The sequence below is a fragment of the Castor canadensis genome, chromosome 4, assembly GCF_047511655.1.
Source record: "Castor canadensis chromosome 4, mCasCan1.hap1v2, whole genome shotgun sequence".
Classification (NCBI taxonomy): Eukaryota; Metazoa; Chordata; class Mammalia; order Rodentia; family Castoridae; genus Castor; species Castor canadensis.
In genome coordinates, this window is record NC_133389.1 from 125,127,252 (window position 1) to 125,151,501 (window position 24,250).

The window sequence follows — 24,250 nt, forward strand, 5'->3', positions numbered from 1 at the left end:
CTGGAGAACATTAGCTTAAATGAAGTTAGCCAGGTTCACAAAGACAAAGGCTGCATGTTTTCTCTCATATGAGAGATAGATCAATACAAATACAAGAATTTATATATATATATATATATAAATATAAATTATATATATAAATATATATATAAATTATATATATATATATATATACACACAGAACATGTTTCCAAAAGTGGGACTATTAGAGGAGACTAAGGAAGCGGGAAAAGAAGAAAACAATGATAGAAAGTGAATAATAATGAAATACATCAGTATATGAACAAGATGCAAGGAAACACACTGAAGACTGTTGAACAATGCAGGCTGGGGGAAAGGGTAAGGAAGAGTAGTGGAGAGGGTTAGACTGATTAAAGTCCAATATATTTACAGGTAAAATACTAAAGCAAAATCCTCACTGAACAACAAACACTTAAACAATGAAGAACAGGTCATATTAAGGGGAGGGTGCTACCCGGGGGGGAAGATAAATGAAGAGAGTAAAGGAGGGTGAATATGGTTGATGTACTTTCTATACAAATATGAATGTGGAACGTTGAAACCTGTTGAAGTCACTTTAAGAAAGGGTGTGGGGCAGGAAGAAGATTAATGGAGGGGATGAACCAAAAAGGGGTATGATACATGTATATGTGGAAATGTCACAATGAAACCCCTATGTAACTATCATATGCTAATAAAGTGTTTTAAAAAAACATGTAGAGAGACAAAATCTATGTCAAAGTAAATGGTATTAATTATTTCTTTCCCCCTCTAAATTAGCAATATTTTTCTTGTTGAAAATTCAAATTATTAGGCCAGTACAAAAGACCTAACTCTAAATGTTGAAAAAAAAAAAAAAAGAATGGATTTCATAGATTGACAAAGTGTCCCAATGAGGATTTTCTTAAATATGCATTTGATTTTAAGATATAAGAAGATGAAATTATGGACAAATGTATTGAAATGACATGACTCAAAATGATGTTGATCCAGAAAAAGATTATTTTTTTGGCCAGGTGTGGTGACTCACTTCTGTAATCCTAGTTTACTCAGGAGGCAGAGATTGAGAGGATCTTAGTTTGAGACCAGCTCAGGCAAAAGTTCATAAGACTCCATTTCAACCAAGAAAAGCTAGGTGTAGTGGGGCATGCCTGTCATTCGAGCTTTGCAAGAAGCATAAATAGGATCTTGGTCCAGTCTGGGCAAGGCATAAATGTGAGATTCTGTCTGAAAAATAACTAAAGCAAAAAGGGCTCAAGTGGTAGAATGCCTGCCTAGCAAGTGTAGGGCTCTGAGTTCAAACCTCAGTATTGCTGGGAAAGAAAAGATGATTTTGAAAATATTAAAAGAAAATCATCCTTATCTAGCCTGTATTTTTAATGAAACTGGGATTTAAACTCAGGACCTTACAATTGCTAGACAAGCACTCTTATCACTTGATCTACTCCACCAGCACTACCCTGTATTTTTAAATCAATATTAAGGGATTCCCTGTAATGTTCTTACAGGTGTTTGTAAAGTTAGTCATAAGTTTAATTTTTGTAAGTTGAATCATATTTCTGCAAGCAACAAATTCACTGATTTTTAGAACTCATTAACAACTTTCTTTGTACCATGAATAATAATCAGACCCCTTTAGTTCAGAATTCTTCATAGGATATTAAGTTGTCTTAAATGGATGTACCAGTATAATAAAACTACATAATGAATTGATAACCAACAAATGTATTTCCTAAGCAACAATGCTCTAATAATGGGATTTGTTTTCCAGCTTTGTATTGAGAATAAGAAGTGATAGATTCATAAGTAGCAGTGTTCGTTTAGTAAGGATTTTCTAAGATCTTGCATATTGCTTTTTAAATGTAATATTTTTTTAAAAACTCAAAGTATACTTTATGGTTTATTGTTAGATATATCTTAAATATAATATGACATATAGATGAGAAAACTTGTTCTGAAGACACCTTCAGTTTAACAAAAGCCACCCATTTCACAGATGATTTAACTTTGATTAACCTACTCCATTGTAACAAATTATTCCGACAACTGGAATTTCACTCATTGGTATTATTTCTAGGTGCAGCTTAATTTACAGAACAGCTTTTCTTTCCATCTCTCCAAAATACATTACAATTTTGATGTTAACTCAAAGTAAAAATTCAATGGTTCATTAAACCTAGTTTTAGCATTCATTGACAAGAGGTTTGTCATTTCAAAAGTAACTGCTACTTTTCTGCACTCTTTACTGCTCAGTTTTGTAACCTTAGCTTCCCTGTCAGAGACAGCATGGAGTTAACCACTTAGCATATTATAATGAATATTCATCAGTAAATTGATGTGTCACGGCAGTCCCATTTTTCAGTCTTCCTGTTCTGTTACAGTCTTTTCCAGTTTTTAAGTATGTTCTTGCTTACATGTAGTAGGGACTAGCTTAGAAAATCTTTAGAACTGTAAACTATACTTTTTAGCCATATTAGTAGTCCTATAGTAGCTGTTATATTAGGTTATAATAAGAGAAGTGTATTTGTTCCAGAGGAACATTCTTTACTCTGATGTTATTAATGTTGTAGATTTTTGCCAAATATTTGATATATGTGAATATAATATCAGGATCAGCTTGACACAAAATAGTATATTCTGCCATTTTTAAGAAACAGCATATCATTTGTTTTTATAGTTCTAATTTATTAGCTTAAGCATTTAATGAAACTTGAATTTAAGTACCAGTTAGTTTTAAAATCTATGTTTAACCCATATAGAAAGAGGACATGTATACATTGATTCTAAAATAAAATTCTGAGAGCATGTAGTTAAATAATTGATACTTGTCATTCAACTACAACTAAAATGATTTATATGGACACATAGGTATGGCAAATGCTGGTATAGCAGGCAGACACTGATCACTGACTATCATACTTCATTTACATTTTAAATTTTAAAAGGAAAAGAGTGTCCATAAACAAGATCTTTTCTGTTAAATATGTAGATTATGAGGTCACTTAGCACTCAAACACTGACCATATGCATTATGATGGGAATTTGACACCTGTCATTGGAAATGGTACTTAGAAGCTGGATAATACAGCAAAGTTGAGGGAAGAGAATAAGATGTGGGTAGGAGGCTGTAATTTGTAATTCACAGTGCTCAAGAATGACCTGTCCAGGGTGATTCAAAATCTCTAGTGTTGATTTTAGGATTTGTATACAGTAAACCCTGCTGGTTAACAAAATTGGTTAGGAAAGCTGATAGTATTAGCAAAAAAATGAAATATATTTTGTGTGTTTTTTTCTCATGCTGAATTTTTAATTAAAGTAAAATGCCCTATTGTAGAAGCCAGCCTTTAAATTAAATGTAATTAAATTATTTTATCAGATTATTCCTGCAGATGACTTTATGGCAGAGTTTTACCCTAATGTTTGGGCAGTACAGTGTAGAATTGCCACCAGTTATACTGTTTTCAGATTAATAGTCTGTTGTATATGAGAATTCATCTAAAAAGAAGTAGTGTCTTTCTGTTTCTCTGTGATTATTTTGCCCAAAAAAGCTTTCATTTTTTTAAGTAGCACAAAAGCTGTAATTGGCATGCTTTGTAAGGAAGTGTCAATGTGCAAGAGAGTGGCGATCACTAAGAATTCTTTTACGTGTTCTTTCCCCTTTGCACCACCGCCTCCTCAGCAGGGTCACTGAGATCACTAGCTTTTCTTGAAATGGCCATTTTCACTGGCAGGTGCATTATACCCTGTATTTTCAGATTGTTTTTCCATTCTGAATGTTTGGCAGGTTGATTGCTCTGGCTGCATTGACAGAGAAAGGGCTGACAAATGCGGTTGGGCTGGCTGAAAAGACAGTGATTACTGTTTTCCTTTGTGGCTGATTGAGGCCCTTGAAAGGAAAAATTTTAACCTTCACCATTTGGTTCAAAAGTATGAGCATATATTGAAATCATTCGTGCCATTTATCCCAGTTCTGTAAACTTGTCAGAACGTAAAAATCGCTCAATTTCAAGTAATGTAGGATTGGCATACGTCATTATCATTTTGATTAAGTTGGAGGTTGTATCATTGTGTGCATTATTCAGTGTCATTTAAAGCTTTCTTTCCACAGGTACAGTTATATTTTTATTGCTTATACTATAGAGTTAGAAAGATTTTCATAGCTCTCAAAACCTAACACTATGTGTGTGGTTTGGCAGCTGGTATGGCCTACAAGCTGCATTTTGTTTGCAGGGTAAAGACTTGTCTGTAGGCCCCCTGGAGTGCGGGTAATTGCACAGGCTCACCATTGGGGAGAGACACAGGATTGGAAGCAGTCAAGCGGAAGAATGTTATGCCATCCCATCACCACCTTGTAGCAGAAAGACACAATCCCAGCAGTACCATCTGCTTGCTCCTATCTAGTCAGCTGGCTTGGCTGCTGGGACCATGACTTGGCAGCTGGTTCCCATCCTTGACCGTTCTTTTGTGTAGGTTGTATGTATGTGTGTTTTAGATAATTTTATACATGGTCAAGGAAATGACTATAAATAACAAGTAAAGTTCCTGTGTTGAATAGGTACTCATTACTTGAGATGTACTCTGCTGCAGATACCTGCTGCCATTCCCTTATAGATGATAAGATGTGCTTAGGCAATAAAAATAAGCATTTTCTTTAAAAAAAAAAAACCTATCTTTGTTGTAATGAAAGAGAAGGTGGACAGGTTTTTATGTTCTATAACATTTTTTAAAAATGATTTTTAAATTGCTTTTTAATTTGGAGATGTAAGAGATTTGGTAATTTTTAAATTCTTATAAACATTGTATATCTCAATATATTTTTATGAAAATTAAAACATTATTTTAAGTGCTTATTGCCACATCATACAACAGTAGATAATAAGACTTGCCATTTAAAATGACAGAATAGAAAATGTGATCTCATAGCTATTATCTTTAAAATCTGCCTCTCAAATAGCAACCTGAGAGTTAATGTAAGCCGTCTTTATGCCATATGAAGACCCATTAGACACTGATGGTTTCAGATCACAAGTAAGCAGCCAGCTCTGTGGGCTATTTTAGACATTTGATTTTCTTCATTCTACAGCATTAATGTGTCAGCATGCTATATAAAACTATGCAGGAGTTGCATGTTGTTCTGTCTGGAATGATAAATGCTTGCAAGCTTTCAAAGACTTACATGAGAAATTTAAGAAATTTATCCTGCTTGCTTATGTATATCTTACTTAGCTACTGAATTTAGTATGACTATTAATGAGGTGTGTATAAAAACCAAAATTCTTTCCTAATTCTGTCTTATTGGTAAAATTCATATTATTTGTGGTTGTTTGGTCTTTTCATAAGTGGTTTACTTTTGCTTTTATCTAGGGAGTTGTGATACTTTCTGGAAAGTCATCAGTTATTTTCATAAAAATAATTTTTGTTTTAATGTTCCTTCTTTTTCAGATGAAGAGGAAGAAGATGATGTAGTAACTCCAAAACCACCTATTGAACCTGAAGAAGAGAAAACTTTAAAGAAAGATGAAGAAAATGATAATAAAGGTATCATAAAGAATTAACTTTAAAAATTTTTGTTGATTCCTCTTAAGATTTCTTTTATTACTTATCTATTAAAATAGAACAAAATGCTCTAAGTCAAAGCTATGAATATGGTTAAAAAAAGAATGTGTGGCATTCCTTGATCCAAACTGTATTAGTGAATTTACATAATTTGACTGACCTAATCATATATCTAAAAAAAAATTTGTTTTCCAGCCCCACCTCATGAACTGACTGAAGAAGAAAAGCAACAAATTTTGCACTCAGAGGAGTTTTTAAGCTTCTTTGACCATTCTACAAGAATTGTAGAAAGAGCTCTTTCTGAGCAGATTAATATCTTCTTTGACTACAGTGGGAGGGATTTGGAAGACAAAGAAGGGTAATGTTGAATTGCTTAGACTACAGCTTTACCAGTATTAAATTAGTAGTTTAAGTTTAAGAGTGATATAAGTTATAACATAATCTTTTTTTTTTGATGTGGGGGTTGATCTTTTTCTATAGAGAGATTCAAGCAGGTGCTAAACTATCACTAAATCGACAATTTTTTGATGAGCGTTGGTCAAAACATCGAGTTGTTAGTTGCTTGGATTGGTCATCTCAGGTAAAGTATAACAAAACTAGTTCCTATTCACTCATTTTTTAAATTATTATTAGCATGTAATATTATTTTAATTATAGGGAACTTTTTAAATTAAATCAATATGTATCATTTAAAGTAATAATGGGTATGGCTCTATGTTGTCATATTTGTTTGTCTTAGGTACTTTGGAAGAAAGAATTGGAAGCATTATATATATTTGAAATTCAGGAGTTTATTTATGTCAAAACCCAATTTTACTAATTTTGATTACTCACCAAATACTTTGTATAAAATTTAAGCATATATTTTAATTAAATGTTTTAATATTAAGACATTTTAAATAACTCTACTAATTTAAAATTATACTAATATTTCAGTGAGTATAACTCCAGAGATAGCTCTCATGGTGAAGTGTTTGATGTTTGTATTTTCAGAACAATCTGATATAGTCAAATAATTAAGAACATAAAATAGTTATTATCTGTTTCTTTTTCACTTGATTCTTGTGAGCAGTACCCAGAGTTACTCGTGGCTTCGTATAATAACAATGAAGATGCTCCTCATGAGCCTGATGGTGTGGCACTTGTATGGAATATGAAATACAAAAAAACTACCCCAGAGTATGTGTTCCATTGCCAGGTAAGACGATCTTTTAACAGTTTTCCCCAAGTTTAAGGATTCCTTAATGAATTTAGACAAGTGCTTTTTTCGTTTCTTGTCAACAAAATAATTTCATTGGATTGGCATTTACTAAACTCCTATATTTGCAAACAGATGTTAACAGAAAACTGAATACTTTTCAGTTCAATACGATCTGCCTTTTGTAGCTTTCCTGACATCACTTATAATGTTAAATCACACCTAAAATCCTTTGCTATTGTTATTTTCTGTTATTGTGATTGATTATATAAAAGAAATCTTTTATAAAATGTGTTTTCTACAGGGAGGTTCTCAAGAACTTACTTGCGGAATATACAATCAGAAGGGTGGCCCACTGAATTACTTATATACATTGCCTGAGGAATTGGAACTAGAGAGTTTTAAGTAGAAACATATGGTTGAAGTAGGAAACAGATGCAGATTTTTAAAGGAGATTTAATAGAAGGTTAAAATTTGCAAGTCTTTTTTCTTGCATAAGTTCAAATCTTTTTAATAATGTCATAATCTGAATAACCACTTAACTGAATCAAGATTAGTACAATCTTTGCTATCAGGTTACAGTCAGAGGTCAAATCACGGAACTTTATCTTTTTGAATTGTAATTGGATGAAATAATTTTTCTTTGATAAATTGCTTAAACATTTATGTAAACAATCATTACATTTGACTTTTAAACTTAAAATATTCTAAAGATTCATTTTTATATTTCTAAAACAAAATAAAAATTCTAATGAATTTATTTGTTTTAATAACCTCTGAAACCTCCCAACAAAGAGGGAAATGTTTTGGATAATAGATTTATTTTTATAATGGGCAGACTTTTTCTACTTAAATATAAAAATTCTACTTATTTGCAGTCAGCTGTGATGTCTGCTACATTTGCAAAATTTCATCCAAATCTCGTTGTTGGTGGTACATATTCAGGCCAAATTGTGCTTTGGGATAACCGTAGCAATAAAAGAACTCCAGTGCAAAGAACTCCACTGTCAGCTGCTGCACACACAGTAAGTAAATAAGGTTATTTCCATTAGACCTCTGTGCTCCTTCACTGTTGACTACTTCATAGTATCTTTTAGAGTGCTTTCAGTGTGCTTCCTTTGATGTATGAATTCCTCATCATTTAGCAACCAAAAAGAAGACATTTTTATGTATTTTGGGGATCCTACTTACCAGGAACTCATAATCTTTTGTTAAACAATAGACCAGCAACAAACTTCGTAATAAAAATACTCACAAGCTATAAGACTCAATATGAAATAGAATACCTGAGATTAGACTAAAACTTTCACTTCATTTTTTTGTAAAATAATATAATCTCTGAAAACTTTCTTTAATGTTTCTAGCACCCTGTCTATTGTGTAAATGTTGTTGGAACACAAAATGCTCACAATCTGATTAGCATTTCTACTGATGGAAAAATTTGTTCCTGGAGTTTGGACATGCTTTCCCATCCACAGGTAGGTTAAACTTGGGAAACTGAAATTTTGACATAAATGTTATTTTTAGATTGTGTATATACCCTAGTATATGTTTTGTATAAACTATTTTATAATATTTTAGCATATTATACACCTAAATATGTATCAAGTGTATTTTGTTTTATGTATATTTTGTTTTCAAACATGCTTCATTTAACCAAAATAGGTTTATGTAAATAGTATATTAAAATCATAGTTTATGAACCAGTTAAAATTAGAAGTTTTTCTATGAAAATTGAAAATTTACAAAATAATTTCCTCATTTTTTTTTTCTATGTAGGATAGCATGGAGTTGGTTCATAAACAGTCAAAGGCAGTAGCTGTGACATCTATGTCCTTCCCTGTTGGAGATGTCAACAACTTTGTTGTTGGAAGTGAAGAAGGTTCTGTGTACACAGCATGCCGCCATGGCAGGTAAACCTAAACTGGAATTAGCAATTATTTAAAATTCTCCCTGAATAATCTCACTGAAACAAATTGCCCCTTATTTAAGTAGAAATCTGTCCTAGACTGCAACTTATTTGTGACAGATTAAGTTCAGGCACATAAACTTAACAGTTCATTTTTTTAAACAAAAGTTATTTTGGATGTATTGATGTGTTCTGAATTTTGTGGAATTTGGAGTATTGTGGCTTTTTGTGTACATGTGCTCACAGAAGTCAGTGGTTAGGAGAAACATTCAGTAGTTACAGATACAATATGCACGTGCCACATGCTGACCTTCACATCTGTAAATAAGATTTTCAACTGTTTTTCTATTTCAATTTGTTTGTACTTGGAGCTTTAGTTCACTTCTCCTGATAATTGTACAGTGATGTCACGTACACATTTTAAATTGACTAGTATTTCTCCTGCTATTCAATCTGTTTTGAAATTGTCTAGCTATAACTTATCAGTTGTGTCCTTAAAAAGAATTGAGTGTCTAGATTTCATCTCAAATACAGATCTCCTTCACTTCAGAGCTCTTGATTTGAAAGGAGCCCAGATTGTCTCTTACATGTAATATACCTGTGTCCCTATTCTATCACCTCAGATACTAAACTTTTGAATTCTTTTGTCAATAGCATGATATTTATGGCTCCAAAATATGCTTACTGCTTTAGTAGTGTTACCAAGTTTGGATAAAATAACATTCAACATCAGTTATTCTGTTGCACTATGAGCACAGAGTTAAGTTTGTTGAAATCAAGGTCCAATGTATACATACAGATATATGTGTATGTATATATTTCACAATAAGATCTGTTTATATGTGGTCTACTTATAAGAGATTTTTCACTTTTATGAAATAGCAAAGCTGGAATCAGTGAGATGTTTGAGGGACATCAAGGACCAATCACTGGCATCCATTGTCATGCAGCTGTTGGAGCAGTAGACTTCTCACATCTTTTTGTCACTTCATCATTTGACTGGACAGTAAAACTTTGGACAACTAAGGTATCTAAAATATAGGTATCTGCTCATTTGGTCAGTTTTCTGACACAAGGTGGTGCTCTTCTAATACTACATAGGAGAGATGGAAAGCTTTTTAAATAGCTTAGAACTATTTACTAATAGATAAAACCTGATAAGAAAGTCTGATAGGAAACTCCATGGAGCATGCATGATGTAGGAGTTTTCATAAAAGGGTGAACACAAATATGGTAACCCCACAAAAATTCAAAACCAGACTTCCCACCATTTCAGGATTTTCAAGCACAGAACTGTTTTCTCTGAACTGAGTTGAGTCTCAAGACAAACCGAATTTCCTCCTTTGTGGTTTTTCATGGGCTCCCATTCTTCTGTAGGATCATGACTTTGTTGGTAAAACTCTATACTTATATGTCAGATTATATTTAAGTTAAATTTTAAGCTTTATTTTTTCTGTCCATCTACTTTAGCCTAAATGTCAACTTTTTGTATACTTTGTCACGAGACAAAGTCTAGAGACCCTGTGTGGTTCTTCAGTTTCTTTGAGAAAACCTAGTGATCTTAAAAGATGCCCTTTGCTATTCTAGTGAACTTATTGAATGCTGGCCTCAGAGATCTGGGATAGGCTTGGTGTGGTGGTGTACACCTGTGATCCCAGCTATTCGGAAGCTGAAAATCAGGAGGATTGCAATTTGAAGCCAGTGTGGGCAAAAAGTTAGGGAGAACCTGTCTCAACAAACAAACAGGACATGGCAGTATCAGCTTGTGATCCCAGACACTCAAAGGTGTAAGTAGGAGGATCACCATATAAGGCTGGACCAGGGTTTGGGACCTTATCTGAAAAATAACTAAAGCAGATAAAACGGGAGTATGGAGGAGATGAGGACATGGTTCAACTGGTGGCAAGCCCAAGACCCTGAGTTCACGTGCTAGTAGCACACACACACACATAAATCCTTTGGGATAAACTCACTGTTCACTGTTGTCTTGGTACTTCCTTTCAATCTAATATGAAATGAATTAGAAAACTTTATCTTGCAAAGCTTGCCTTTTAAAATTGAACATTTTCAGATCAGGCATTAATAGACATAAAAATAATACTTACCTTAAGTCTAATAAAGGAAACATCTAGAAAAGTGTTTAACACAGTCCAGCATGTCATAGGCATGCTTACCAATGTTCGGTTCCTGATTTTCCTCTTAATGGGGATCAGACGAGCCAAATGTATTTAATTAATCGTCTTTTTGATTCTTGGATCAATCTTGAATTTTTGTTCTTTTAATGAAGTTTATACAGTAGAAAAATGGTAAAAGATTCTCACAACAATAAGCAAAAATGCATAATTTAAAATTCAACATATATATGAAAAAAATGCGAAATCTAGCTAGTAAAACCAAAGCAAGATACAGAATTGGAAAGAAGCCAACTTCTTTTTACTACATTTTTGTTTATTGGCATATATTAGTTGTACCTTTACATCTGTGCTTGCAATATATCTTAATTAGATTCACTCCCTCCATCATTCTCCCCTGTCCTCCTTCTCCTCCTTCTTAGAACAATTTTAACAGGTTTCCTTGTTCTATATGCATACACATATACAAAGTATAGTCACCATATTTGTCTTCCTTCACCCTCTTTCCCTTCCCCCACTCCCACTGGTATTCACCCTAGACAGAACCTGTTTTACTTTCCTGTCCTTTATTTTTTAAAGTATTTATTGATTGTTCAAGGGTGTTTCACCTTGGTATTTCACACATGTATTTATTGCACTTTAATCAGATTAACCCCCCTCTATTATTCTTTCTCTGTCACCCTTCTCCCCTATTATTCAACAGCTTTCAGTGCATTTCATTATACTATCTTCACAACAGATGCATTGGATTTCAATTTTATTTATACTGTCATTATCTTTTCCTCTTCCTCCCTGTAGGCCCCTCAGACAGACCCACTGTTACAATCATGTAATAGTTTCTTTCTCTATATGTGTATGTATATGAGGTTATATATGTATTTATGTATGCATTTAGCCTTCATGCCTAGCTTCCACAGATGAGGGAAAACATGTCCTTCTGAGCCTGGCTTACTTCACTTAACATGATGGTTTCCAGTTCCATCCATTTATCTGCAAACAACATAATTTTATTCATTTTTATGACTAAATAGTACTCCATTGTGTGTGTATATATATATATATATATATATATATATATATATATATATGCCACATTTTCTTAACCCATTCATCAGTTGTAGGGCATTTGGGCTGTTTCCAAAGTTTGACTATTGTGAATAGTGCTGCAGTAAACATTGGCATGCAAGTGGCTCTATCCTGACACATTCCTTTGGGTATATGCCCAGTAGTAGTATGGCTGGATCATATGGAGGATCACACCTCCATACTGCTTTCCATAGGGTTGCACTTATTTACATTTCCTCCAACAGTTGGTAAGGGTTTCTTTTTCCCGTATCTTCTCTACATTGGTTGATATTTGTGTTATTGATGATAGCCATTTGATAGGAGTAAGGTGAAATCTCAGTGTTGTTGCTTTGCATTTCCTTTATAGCCAATGATGTTGAGCATTTCTTCATGTATTTACTGGCCATTTTTATTTCTTCTTTTGAAAACTGTTCAGTTCATTTGCCCATTTATCAATGTGGGGTTAGTTTTTTGAGCTCCCTGTTCTTAATCCCTTGTCAGATGTAGAGCTGGCAAATATTTTCTTCCATTCTGTAGGCTGTCTCTTCAGTGTAGTAACTGTTTCCTTTACTGGGCAGAAACTTTTTAGTTTGATGCAGTCTCACTTGTCAATCCTTTCTCTTAAATGCTGAGTTATTAGGGCTCTATTCATGAGATTAATACTTATGCTTTTGTGTTCCAGTGTATTCCCTATTCTTTCTTATAGTAGATTCATATTACATTAAGATCTTTGATCCACTTTAAATTGGTACAAGTGCATGGTGAGAGACTGGGATCTAGTTTTAGTCTTTTTCAAGTGGATCTCCAGTTCTCCCAGCACCATCTGTTGAAGAGGCTATCTTTTCTCCAAAGCATACTTTGGATGGCTTTGTCAAAAATCAAATGGCTGTAGCTGCTTGGGTTTGTATCTGGGTATTCTATTCTGTTCCATTGGTCTTCATGTCTGATTTTGTACCACGGTTGTGCTGCTTTATTACTATGGCTTTGTAGTATAGTTTGAAGTCAGATCATGATACCTCCAGTGTTTCTCTTTTGGCTCAGGAATGCTTTAGCTATTCAAGGTCTTTTATGTGTCCATATGAATGTTAGGATTGATCTTTCTATCTCTATGAAGAATATCATTGGAATTTTGATGGGGATTGTGTTAAATATATAAATTGCTTTTGGTAGTATAGCCATTTTCACAATATTGATTCTGCTGATCCATGAGCATGGGAGATCTTTCCAGCTTCTGATGTCTTCTTCAGTTTCTTTCTTTGGTGATTTATAGTTTTCATCATAGAGGTCTGTCATTTTCTTTGTTAAATTTATTATTTTTAAATATTTTTTGAGGCTATTGTGAATGGAATTGTTTTCCGGATTTCTTTCTCAGTCTGTTCATTGTTGGTATATAGAAAAGCTACTGATTTTTGTATATTGATTTCAGCTACTTTGCTGAAAGTGTTTATAATGTCTAAGAGTTTTTTGGCGGAGTTTTTAGGGTCTTTCAGGTACAAGAACGTATAATCTGCAAGTAGGGATGATTTGGCTTTTTCCTTCCCTGTTTGAATCCATTCTATTTCTTCCAATTGTCTGATTGCTCTGGCTAGGAATTCCAAAACTATATTGAATAAGAATGGGGAGAGTAGACACCCTTGTCATGTTCCTGACTTCAGAGGAAGTGTTTTCAGTTTTTCTCCATTTAGTATGATGATGGTTGTAGATTTGTTGTATATAATGTTGAGGTATGTTACTAGTTTCTTCAGAGCTTTTATCATGAAAGGATGTTGAATTCTGTCAAAGATTTTTTTCTGCGTCTATTAAGATTACTATATGATTTTTGTCTTTGACTCTGTTTATTACATTTATTGATTTGTGCATGTTGAACCATCCTTGCATCCCTGGAATGAAACCAACTTGATAATGGAGAGTGATCTTTGTGTTGTTGAATCAGTTTGCAAGTATTTTGTTATTTTTGTGTCTGTGTTTGTTAAAGAGATTGGCCTATAATTCTTTTTTTTGTTGTATCCTTGTCCTATTTTGGAATGAGTGTAATACTGATTTCATAGAATAAGTATTATATGTTCCTTCCCTTTTTTTTTCATGGAAAAGTTTGAGGAGTATTGGTGTATTAATTCTTTCTAAAAGGTCTGGTAGAATTTGGCAGTAAATCCATCAGTTCCTGGGCTTTTCTTTGTTGGGCGATTCTATTTGTGTTTCAACCTCATTACTCTTTATGGATATATTTAGGTGTTTTATCTCTTCTTTGTTCAGTTTAGGTTGTTCACATGCATCTAGAAATGTATCCATTTCTTGTAGATTTTTCAATTTATTTGAATATGGGTTTTTGAAGTATTCTCAACTGCTCCTCTGGATTTCATTGATATTTGTTGTGACATCTCCTTTTTCATCTCTAATTTTATTAATTTGGATCTTTTTCTTCCTTCTAGTCAGATTGGCTAAGGGTTTATCAATCTTACATATCTTTTTGAAGAACCAACTTTTTGTTTCGTTGATTCCTTGTATACTTTTTTTGGTGTGGTTTTTCTTTTTTTCTCTTTAAAAGGCATTTATTAATTATATATGAAATAAAGAAAACCTTACATATCACAAACATACACTCTGTATAGCAATAAATACCCAGGGGACCAGGTCCAGCAGAACCCCTCCTAGACAATAATTTAACAATAAATTTTTATTATTTCTTCCCGTCTGTTTTCAGTTTACTTTGTTCTTGTTTTTCTAAAAGTATATTAATTTCTAAAAGGCATATCACTAGATTATTTATTTGTGATCTCTGTTTTTTTGATACAGACACTCAAAGTTATAAACTTTCTTCTTTGCCTTCTACTGCCTTTGCTGTATCCCAAAGGTTGTGGTAGGCTATGTTTTCAATTTCATTAGATTTAGAAACTTTTATTTCCCCCCTTATTTCTTTGATGACCCACTGGTCATTCAACAATTAGTTGTTTAGTCTCCATATGTTTGAAATTTTTCTGTAGTTTCTTTTGCTGTTCAGTTTTAGGTTTATTCTGTTGTGGTCTGATAGTATACAGGGAGTTATTTCAACTTTTTTACATTTGCTAAAACTTGCTTTGTGTCCTAAAATACAGTCTATTTTGAAGAAATAGACTTTTTAGGCTTCAAATAGCCACATAAGTTGCTATTTATGTGGTATTTATGATGTTCCTTCATTTTAGTGGTCCTAGATATAGTCATAGGAGACTTTACATGTTTGGTAGGTTGTTGGCCAGTTTCTTTGTTGGTAGTTGGAATAAAATCTTTTACCTATTTATACATTGACTGATTTTTAAATCTCGGGGCTTCAGTTTGCCAGCTTCCTTTTGTCTTTAAATTTGAGATTTCATCTTTATATACATTAACAACACGATTTAAAAATGAAGAGTTCACCTTGCCTAGTAAAGAACAGAACTTATCTGTGATAGCAGAGTGATGGGTTTTGCAACATAAGAAGTGACTTTTGAATAAGAGTGACATGACAGGCAGGCATATCTCTCTCCTTGCTAATTAGGCTAGGCATTCGTCCTTATTTTATTTATTCAACTGTAATACATGCCTCTCCTTTTCCCAAAGTAACCCTCTACACTACTGACCAAAGGATGAGCCAGCACAGAATAGGGTATATTTACACATGTTGAAGGACTTTTAAAACTTTATTAGAAGAATTATCATGGGCTGAGCTAGTAGTTTAGTGGTAGAGTGCTTATTTAGCATGCATGAGACCTTGAAATCAATCTCTAGTACTGAAAAAAAAGCAAGAAGAATTACCATTATAACTTTTCTGCACAAAGTAGTTCTATTCTATGAAGGCTTAAGCAGTAGCAATCTGCTGAGTAAACATTTTTATATATGGCCATACATGTGCTCCCAAAGCCATTGAATCCATCTTAAATCTACACTTCCAGGTTTAATTATTACTGGTATTTATTTCTGCTCTACTGAATAACTTGATGGAGGCCCTGTGCTATAATAATGAGTTGTAGGCAATGCTAATGAATAATGACAGGAATGAATAATAAGCAGTGTTTTTAAATCTCTTTTAAAACATTTTCTAATTCCATTTTAAACATTTTAAATCAGTTTTTCACATTTATAAATTTAACAGACTTGACATATTTTGCTTCTCTGCCTCTAATTTTTCTTTTTTTGGTAGTACTGAGGTTTGGACTCAGGGCCTCACACTTGCTAGGCAGGTGTTCTACCACTTGAACCACTCCACCAGCTCTCTGTCTCTTTTTAAGTGATTTCTTACTCTCAGAACAGAACTCCCATAAACTGGAATAATGAATTATTAAATATTGCTGTACTTTTGTGTCCTTTAAGATCTGGTTCTGCCTAGTAGTAAAACAAGATTCCTTCTTTTTCTTTCTATTAGTCTTCTAAAAATCCCTGGAAATCTGTTTGGTACTGCTTCAGATTTAAAGTAATTACTTCAGTAGCCAGTCTCTGATCTGTCCAGTCAAAAGATTTATTCTGTAAGTCACATAGTTCTGGTTCATCGATTTTTTTTCACTACTTCATTGGATTCAGCTACTTATAGTATAAAAGACACACAGAAATGGATTCTCTTCCACATATGGGAAAACTTTAAACCAACTAAGACATTGCTTCTCAATACCTCAAATATCTCAAAATACCAAATTTGAAAATTCACAATGGAAGCACTTTTTTAATGGGTCTGAAAATGGAGGGAAAATAAATAAACAGAGAAAGCTTCTTCAGGGTAATTTGAGGGGTCTAGAAGAGTTTGATTGGGGGTAGAAATGGCATATTAGCTGAATGTTCCACCACATTTAAGCATACTTGCTACAGGTTGCTCTTAAAATATGAGTATTATTTATTTGAGGGAGATGTTTTAATGTATACCCAGTATATCTTATTTTCAGAACAAACATTTTCCTGAACCATGTTTACCATGAAGTGACAAAGTGAAGATTATTGATAAGGTAATTTCTTAGAATAGGTAGTTTTTGGACTTTTTTTAAAAGTGCATATGTATCTTAAATTTTTCATTGTCTCTGATGTTTCAAAGAAGCCTATCCTTATTTTAACAGCTTACCTATTTAACTCTCAGAGGGTGTGGACATTAAAATAGAGTTAAAGTATCCTACTAATGCTTAGAAAAACAATTGTGCAACATTAGACAAGTTAAAATGAAAAAATACTTTGAAGTTGGGGTATTTCTTGACGGAAAACTGATTGGTATGGTCTAGACCCAGTCCCACCTAGCATCATTTACCTCAGTAACTTGCTGCTGGCTAGTGACTAGCTTCTCCTTTGCATATTCAGAAACTCAATTTTGTTAGCAACTAGAGTTGATTAGACAGGGAGTACTAACAGGCTTCTAAGACACTGATCCATTGGAGAATGTGGATTTATTAATTTACAGTCAGAAACCTAACTGCTAGAAGGCCCAGATACTCCTGCTGGCCTGACCAGCTCATTGTTTCTCTGTAGACAACCCACATGGGAAGCCAAATTATAATCAGAAGATTGCTTGGGGAGCAAGGAATTAGAACAAAAGAAGTTTTATAATTTGAATATTCAAATGGCATCAAGCTAAGATAGCTTGATTCATTCATATTTAAATAGAGATAGCCTTGCCATGGGGTAGTAATTCTCACACTCTGTTATCTGAGACTCCTCTTTCCTGGACAATACTAAAATGGATACTGCCTTTTTCTTGTAAGACTCTGCTGCTTTGTATTTCATTGCTTTTAGTAGACATATTCCTCAAAAAAAGTATCTTAAATTAGGTTAAATAGGAAGTTATTTCTGATCTTAGAATGATTTCTTTTTAAAGGGAACCTATTTATCTCTCTTATGATCCAACTTAAAGACATATTTACCAGTTCTTTAGTGAGCACCTCACTCTTCAGATATTTACTATAGGGACTCTCTTTATTAATTTAGAACTCCCCAGTTACTCAAGCTTTGAAAAATTATCTGTACTAGGTTCCAATTGATGCTATAAATAATTACCACATGGAGTCTTAAAACAATAGAAATGTCTTCTCTCACACTTCAGGAGGCTAGAATTTCAAAATCAAGATGTTGACAGGCTGATTTGCTTTTGGGGTTTCTCAGAGAGAATCTGAGGAGAGCTAGGTTGGGTGATTGCCAGGAATCTTTAGTGATCCTTGGCTTGCAGCTACATCTCTCCAATCTCTGGCTGTGTCATCAAATGGCATTCTACTTGTTTGTCTCACCATGGCTCTGTGTCCAAATTTTTCTCTTCTTTTAAAGATACCAGTCATAATAGATGTAGGGCCCACCCTAATACAGTATGACCTACTTAATTATGTCTACAGAGAACCTTTTTCCAAATAAGGTCGTATTTATTAGTACCAGGTAGACATGAATATTAGGGGAACAATGTTCAAACCGTATATAACAAACTTAGAAAAAAATTAGCCTGTCAGAGGGGTTGGGGGAGAGGGAAGGGGCGGGGGGGTAAGAGGGAACAATGACCCAAACAAAGTATGCATATGTGAATAAACGAACATAAATAAAAAAAATTATCCTGTCCCTTGACCACACAATTTTTATTCTCACTGCTGGACCAGAATGAGCTATCTTTGCTTATTCACATGCTATCTATCTTTCCAAGAAGCCCTTTGTTTTGATTTGTCCTTTTTGGCAAATATATATTGTACATCATTTGCGAGTGAGAACTTTAGAACTCCAGAGACCTATAGACATTATCTAGTTCAATGGTTTTGTCTTGGCCACACATTAGAGGCACCCAAGCAATAGTTAAAACTTTTTTAAGTGCTCACCTGGCATCCCAGACCAATTAAATCAGATTCTCCAAGGAAGAGACCCAGGCAACAACATATTTTTTTTAAAATTCTTTAGGTGATTACAATGTACAGTCTAGCTTTAGAATCAGTGATACAAAGCTGGTGGAGAGGCTCAAGTGGTAAAGTGCCTGGCTAGCAAGCATGATGCCCTGAGTTCAAAACCCAGAGCCACCAAAAACAAACAGGGAACAAAAGGAATGTAAATATCACCATATCATTCAAACTTTTAAGGCTGGTGGAGTGGCTCAAGCAGTAAGAGCACCTGCCTAGCAAGCCTAAAGCTCTGAGTTCAAACCCCATTGCCACCAAGAAAAAAAAAAAAGTGACAGTCTTAGAAGGGTGTTGTGACTTTTCTTTACTTTTTTTCCCCCCTGTACTAGGCCTTGAACTCAGAGCCTTCACCTTAAACCACTTCTCCAGCCCTTTTTGTGATGGGTATTTTCGAGATAGGGTCTCATGAACTATTTTCCCAGGCTTGACTTAGAACCACAATCCTCCTGATCTCTGCCTCCTGAGTAGCTAGGATTACAGGTGTGAACCACCAGTACCCAGCCTGTTGTGTCTTTTCTAAATCCTTGTAACTAGTTACTGGTAGGCCTAAGATGAGAGACTAATTCCCAGGCCCCTCTGCATCTCTTTCCTGCTGTCTCTCTGCCATTTATCACTAATAACTAAAAAATATTTTAAGCTGCACATGGGTGGCTCACACCTGTATGTAATCCTGACTACTTGAGAGGCTCAGATTGGAAGGATTGGGGTCCAGGCCAGCCCAGTCACAAAAGTTTTTTTTTTTAATTCTTTTATTCACATATGCATACATTGTTTGAGTAATTTCTCCAGTCATAAAAAGTTTGCCAGACTCCATCTTAACAGAAAAAATGTATGCCTGGTGGTGTGCACTTGTCTTTCCAACAATTGCGGGAAGCTTAAAATAAAAAGATTGTAGTCCGGGCCAGGCTGGGCAAAAAGTGATACCCTTTCTCCAAAATAACCAGAGCTAAAAGGGCTGGAGGTGTGGCTCAAGCGATAGAGCAGGTCTTGCTTTTTGTCTGGGCCGGCCTGGACCATAATCCTATTTATGCTTCCGGCAGTACCTGGGATGACAGGCACATGCCACCACTCACAGTTTTTTTGTTGTTGTTATTATTGAGATGGTGTCTTGCAAACTTTTTTTTTTTGCCTGGGCTGGCCTTGGAGCTGTGATCTTAGCCTCCCACATAGTTTGGAATGATGGGTATATGACAGAATGCCCAACTATTGGTTGAGATAGGGTCTCATGAATTCTCTGCTTGGGGTTACCCTGGAACTGCCATTCTCCTGATTTCAGCCTCTCAAGTAACTAGGATTACAGGTGTGAACCACCAGCACCTGGGCTAGCTGTAGTTTTAAGGACTCTGCAGATAACTTTGGTGCACATCCTAAATTGAAAATCATTTCTTGAGAGTGAGACTTCATTTGACAGTGTTGTCAGGGAGTGCAACAGGTAAACAGTGGTTGTGTATGTGTGGTGTTAGAGATTGAACCCAGGGTTTCACATTTGGCAGATAGGTGATCTACCATTGATCTATACCCCCAGCCCAGAAAAAAAAACTCTTAATTTCTTTGGTTACCTTAGATTTAAGTTCTGTTAAAAATTTGGAGAGTGTTGGGAGAGCTACTAGGGTTTGAACTAAGGGCTTCATGCTTGTTAGACAGACATTCTACCATTTGAACTGTGCTCCCAACCCATAGGATTTTTTTAATTAAAAACAAACCTTTTTGGCTACTAAAATTATCTTGCTGTTGACAGAAGTTTAAAACTTTTTCTTATGGGAAATTCTAAATAGATACAAAAGCAGAGGGACTAATATAATGAAGCCATTGTACCCATTACCTAGCTTCCACAATTATCAACATATGACCAGTATTGTCTATAGCCATGCACATTCCCGCTATACCTCCATAGCCCTGTATTATTTTAAAATAAACCTAGACATATCATTTCATCTATAAGTGTTCGGAGTTTATCTCTAAAAGATAAAGTTTCCTCTTAAAAGATCACCATATTATTGCTATACCCCCTAAAATTAACAATGATTTGTTCATTTGATAAAATCAAAATGAACAAAAATCAATGTTCATTTTTAAAAATCATTTATTTGAAGCAGGATCCAAATGAGGCGCACACATTTGTGGTTAACCTATCTTTAAAATTCCTGTTAAAACAGGGTTTCATTCTCTCTTTTTTGCTCTTTTGTTCTTGAAGAAGAAAACAAGTTGATTGCACTGTAGAATTTCTTTTGGTTTAAATTTTACATTCCTGTGGTGTTATTTATATTCTCATCTATAGTTACAGATATTGTTTCTATGTCCATAAAGGGAAGCTTATACTCACAGAATGACTTATGTTATCTGCCAGACCATGCGGTGATGTCTGTTCAGTTTGTTGGTCATCAGAAGCTCATTCTATAATAGATTTTTGAGAAGGCTCTCAAGGACGCATTGTTATCATATTCACAAGACTATATGGTTATGAAGTTTGGTTTGGTTATATATAAAATCTTCTTTCTTTAGTACCTTAAAAATATTATTCTGTCGTCTTCTGGCAAAAAGCATTGCTGTCTCAAAATCTGATGACATTCTAATTTTCTTTTCCTTACTTATGACTTGGTCCCAGAATCCTCTCACTGACAAATGTTTTGAAACACATTCTATTCATTTTTTAAAAGCAGTATGGCATCTACAAATTTTAAAAAAATGTAATCCAGTAGTTGGTTCTTAGTTTATAATGCTAAGTAATTCAATAGTAAAACAAATTATAGGAAATTTTCCTAGGTTGAGTTAAATATCATAAAGTGTTACACCTGTTGAATATATGTCATATTATTTTTCAGTGATAAGTAGTTTAATGATTTGTATGTATATTATATTTTGGCTGTGCTAAGAATCAACTTTTCCCTTTCAGAATAACAAACCTTTGTACTCATTTGAAGATAATTCTGACTACGTTTATGATGTTATGTGGTCACCCACCCACCCAGCTCTATTTGCCTGTGTGGATGGCATGGGGAGACTAGATTTGTGGAATCTCAATAATGACACAGAGGTGAGCAGGAAAATAGCAAAAATTGCTCTGAAAAATAGAAAATTGGAGATTTATTGAATAATTTGTAAAATTCCTTTTATCCCAAGGAATGTAAAAGGATTCTGTGACTGTAGCTTCATCACAAAGAAACCAAATAAGCTTTGTATCCTAAATAACAAACAGCATGCTGTGCAGAAGTAAAGGGAGAAATAATGTTGCCACGAGCACGGGAGCATTTTCTTTTACTTCTGAAAAGCAGTATGGTGTCTCTAAAGTCCTGGCGGAGTCTTGTTCATAAGGCAACTGGGATATTTTTTATTCATAGGCTAGAAAGCAGATAATTTCAGACTGTCAAAGTATATTAACCTTAATTCAGAATTTCTAAATTATCTTATAGCCTTGTAGAATTGTGTATTATTCATAAACATTAGTCTTAGCCTGGCATGTTTGAATGAAGGAAAAATATATTTTGATGGCTGTTTCCATAAAAGATTAAAATCAGAGGATTACTGGTACTATAAAATGAATATAAAGCTAGGTGTGTTGGTACATGCCTGTAATGCCAGCACTTGGGAGGCTGAGGCACGGATTGAGAGTTCAAGGTCAACCCAGGCTACATAGTGAGTTTTAACCAGCTTGAGGTACATATGAGACCCTAAAGGCTGAGGCAATAGCTTAGTGGTAGAGCACTTGCTTAGCATGCTCATGGCCCTGGGTTCAATCCCCACCACTACCAAAAACAGAAGAAAAAGATGAAATTAACTAGTTGTTATATAAAATCATTTATTAGCAATGAAATTTAACTGTAACTATCATTGATTTTTAGCCATGTGTTTTTACCAGCTTAGAGAGGCTTAAAATGTTCTCAGATTTGTATATTGCCAGTGGTTAGAAGAAGTAATATTAGGTCTTTCAGTAGTGATTTTTGAGGAAGAAGTTCGTTGGTACCTTCTCTCACATACTTCTGGTGACATCTTTCCAAATCCCTTGAAGTGAAATAGTTGATTATTCAAGGGCAAGGAAATTATGAGTTGGAAATGTAAGAATTTTAAAATTGTTATCTATTGGCATAGTTGTTTGGGGGAGGAACATTCAAATACTGCTAGAAAAGATCTTAAGCCCTAGTCAGATTATAGGACTTGATTATATATTTTCTGGCTACCTAGAATGGTATCAATTTTTATTTTCTTAGTTTGGATTTTGATATCAAAGATTTCTGGCAATTATTAAATGTTTTAATTAATATTAAATAATGTTTTAATTATTAAATCTTTCCCATAATAGTTAAGATTATATCAAAATATGTTTATAATAATTTTGGGCTAATCATTTGGGAAAGACTAATATTAACTATAAGAATTATTTGGTTGGATTTCAAAGTTTTAAAAGTTTAATTGTGCTTTTAGTCTGAACCAAACAATGAATGTTGTTCCATGTATGGCAAGTAAATCTTCTTCCCCCAGCATAAGAAAGGCACAGTTAGATTCTAAGGGACTGGTGCCACTGTGTTGCTTCCTCATCCTGCCTGTATTTGGCCAATTCACAGGAATTAGGGGCTTTATTTAGACTCTTGTAGTATGAATATCTTCAGTATGAACTGTTTCTAGGAACTGTTGGTCAAATACAGGTTTTAGCTGTCAAAGATACAAGTTACAAAAGTAATTCCTCTCTAAAATTAAATCCTGATCGATTTGTGAGAATTTTTTAAATATTTTCCTTTTAAATGGGTTTTGGCCGTGTTTTCAAACAACTTGACTACTTAAAGAAGTTAAGCACACAGGGGTGGTAGAGTGGCTCATTAGGCAGAGCGCCTGCCTAGCAAACAAGCATGAGGCCCTAAGTTCAAACCCTCAGTGCCGCCAAAAAAAAAAAAAGTTAAGCACAAAGAATCCTTTATTAAAGAGAAGATCCTTCACAATGATATATCCATTCATGTGAGAATTTCCTATATAAAGACAAAGTTATTTTCCTAGACCACTTTCAAAGATTGACTATAATGTCATTCACAAAATATTGCTGAACAGGAAGAAACTTGGGAAAATTCTTTATTCTCATCTGTTTTTTAAAAATATAGTCAGATTGGAAGAATTACTGTTTTACATGTATATAGAACTCTTGATGAGACTTTTAACATTGCACTATATTTTAAATGACTTTAGGTACCAACTGCCAGCATTTCTGTGGAGGGTAATCCTGCTCTTAATCGTGTAAGATGGACCCATTCTGGAAGAGAGATTGCTGTGGGTGATTCTGAAGGACAGATTGTTATATATGACGTGGGAGAGGTATGAGGCTTGCTGCCTATGACTTTGATACACCTATTTATTGGCGTTGTAATGAAAGTATCTTTGTGGCTAAACCTAGTCTTTGTGGTTCATGAACTGTATAAACCATATGGTTGTTTCCACCACAGAAACAACTTTTAAGGTTAATTTTCTTTCTAAACTGAATGTGCTATATTCCCGTACAAAAGGATAATACATGTTAAAAGTACCTTGTTTCTTGAAGCAAGAGTTGCTAGAA

General features: G+C 34.2%; 1 protein-coding gene across 15 annotated transcripts in view; it reads left to right on the forward strand.

Annotated features, from left to right (window-relative positions):
• Window positions 1-24,250, forward strand: part of Dync1i2 (dynein cytoplasmic 1 intermediate chain 2) — a 66,110-nt gene that overhangs the window by 38,004 nt on the left and 3,856 nt on the right. For all 15 annotated transcript variants that reach the window (XM_074071090.1, XM_074071089.1, XM_074071091.1 and 12 more), the window contains 10 exons: window positions 5,443-5,538; window positions 5,752-5,914; window positions 6,037-6,136; window positions 6,629-6,754; window positions 7,633-7,779; window positions 8,119-8,232; window positions 8,534-8,667; window positions 9,546-9,690; window positions 21,608-21,748; window positions 23,887-24,012. In XM_074071090.1, coding sequence (XP_073927191.1) covers window positions 5,443-5,538; window positions 5,752-5,914; window positions 6,037-6,136; window positions 6,629-6,754; window positions 7,633-7,779; window positions 8,119-8,232; window positions 8,534-8,667; window positions 9,546-9,690; window positions 21,608-21,748; window positions 23,887-24,012 — 1,292 coding nt within the window. The remainder of the gene's footprint in view (window positions 1-5,442; window positions 5,539-5,751; window positions 5,915-6,036; window positions 6,137-6,628; window positions 6,755-7,632; window positions 7,780-8,118; window positions 8,233-8,533; window positions 8,668-9,545; window positions 9,691-21,607; window positions 21,749-23,886; window positions 24,013-24,250) is intronic.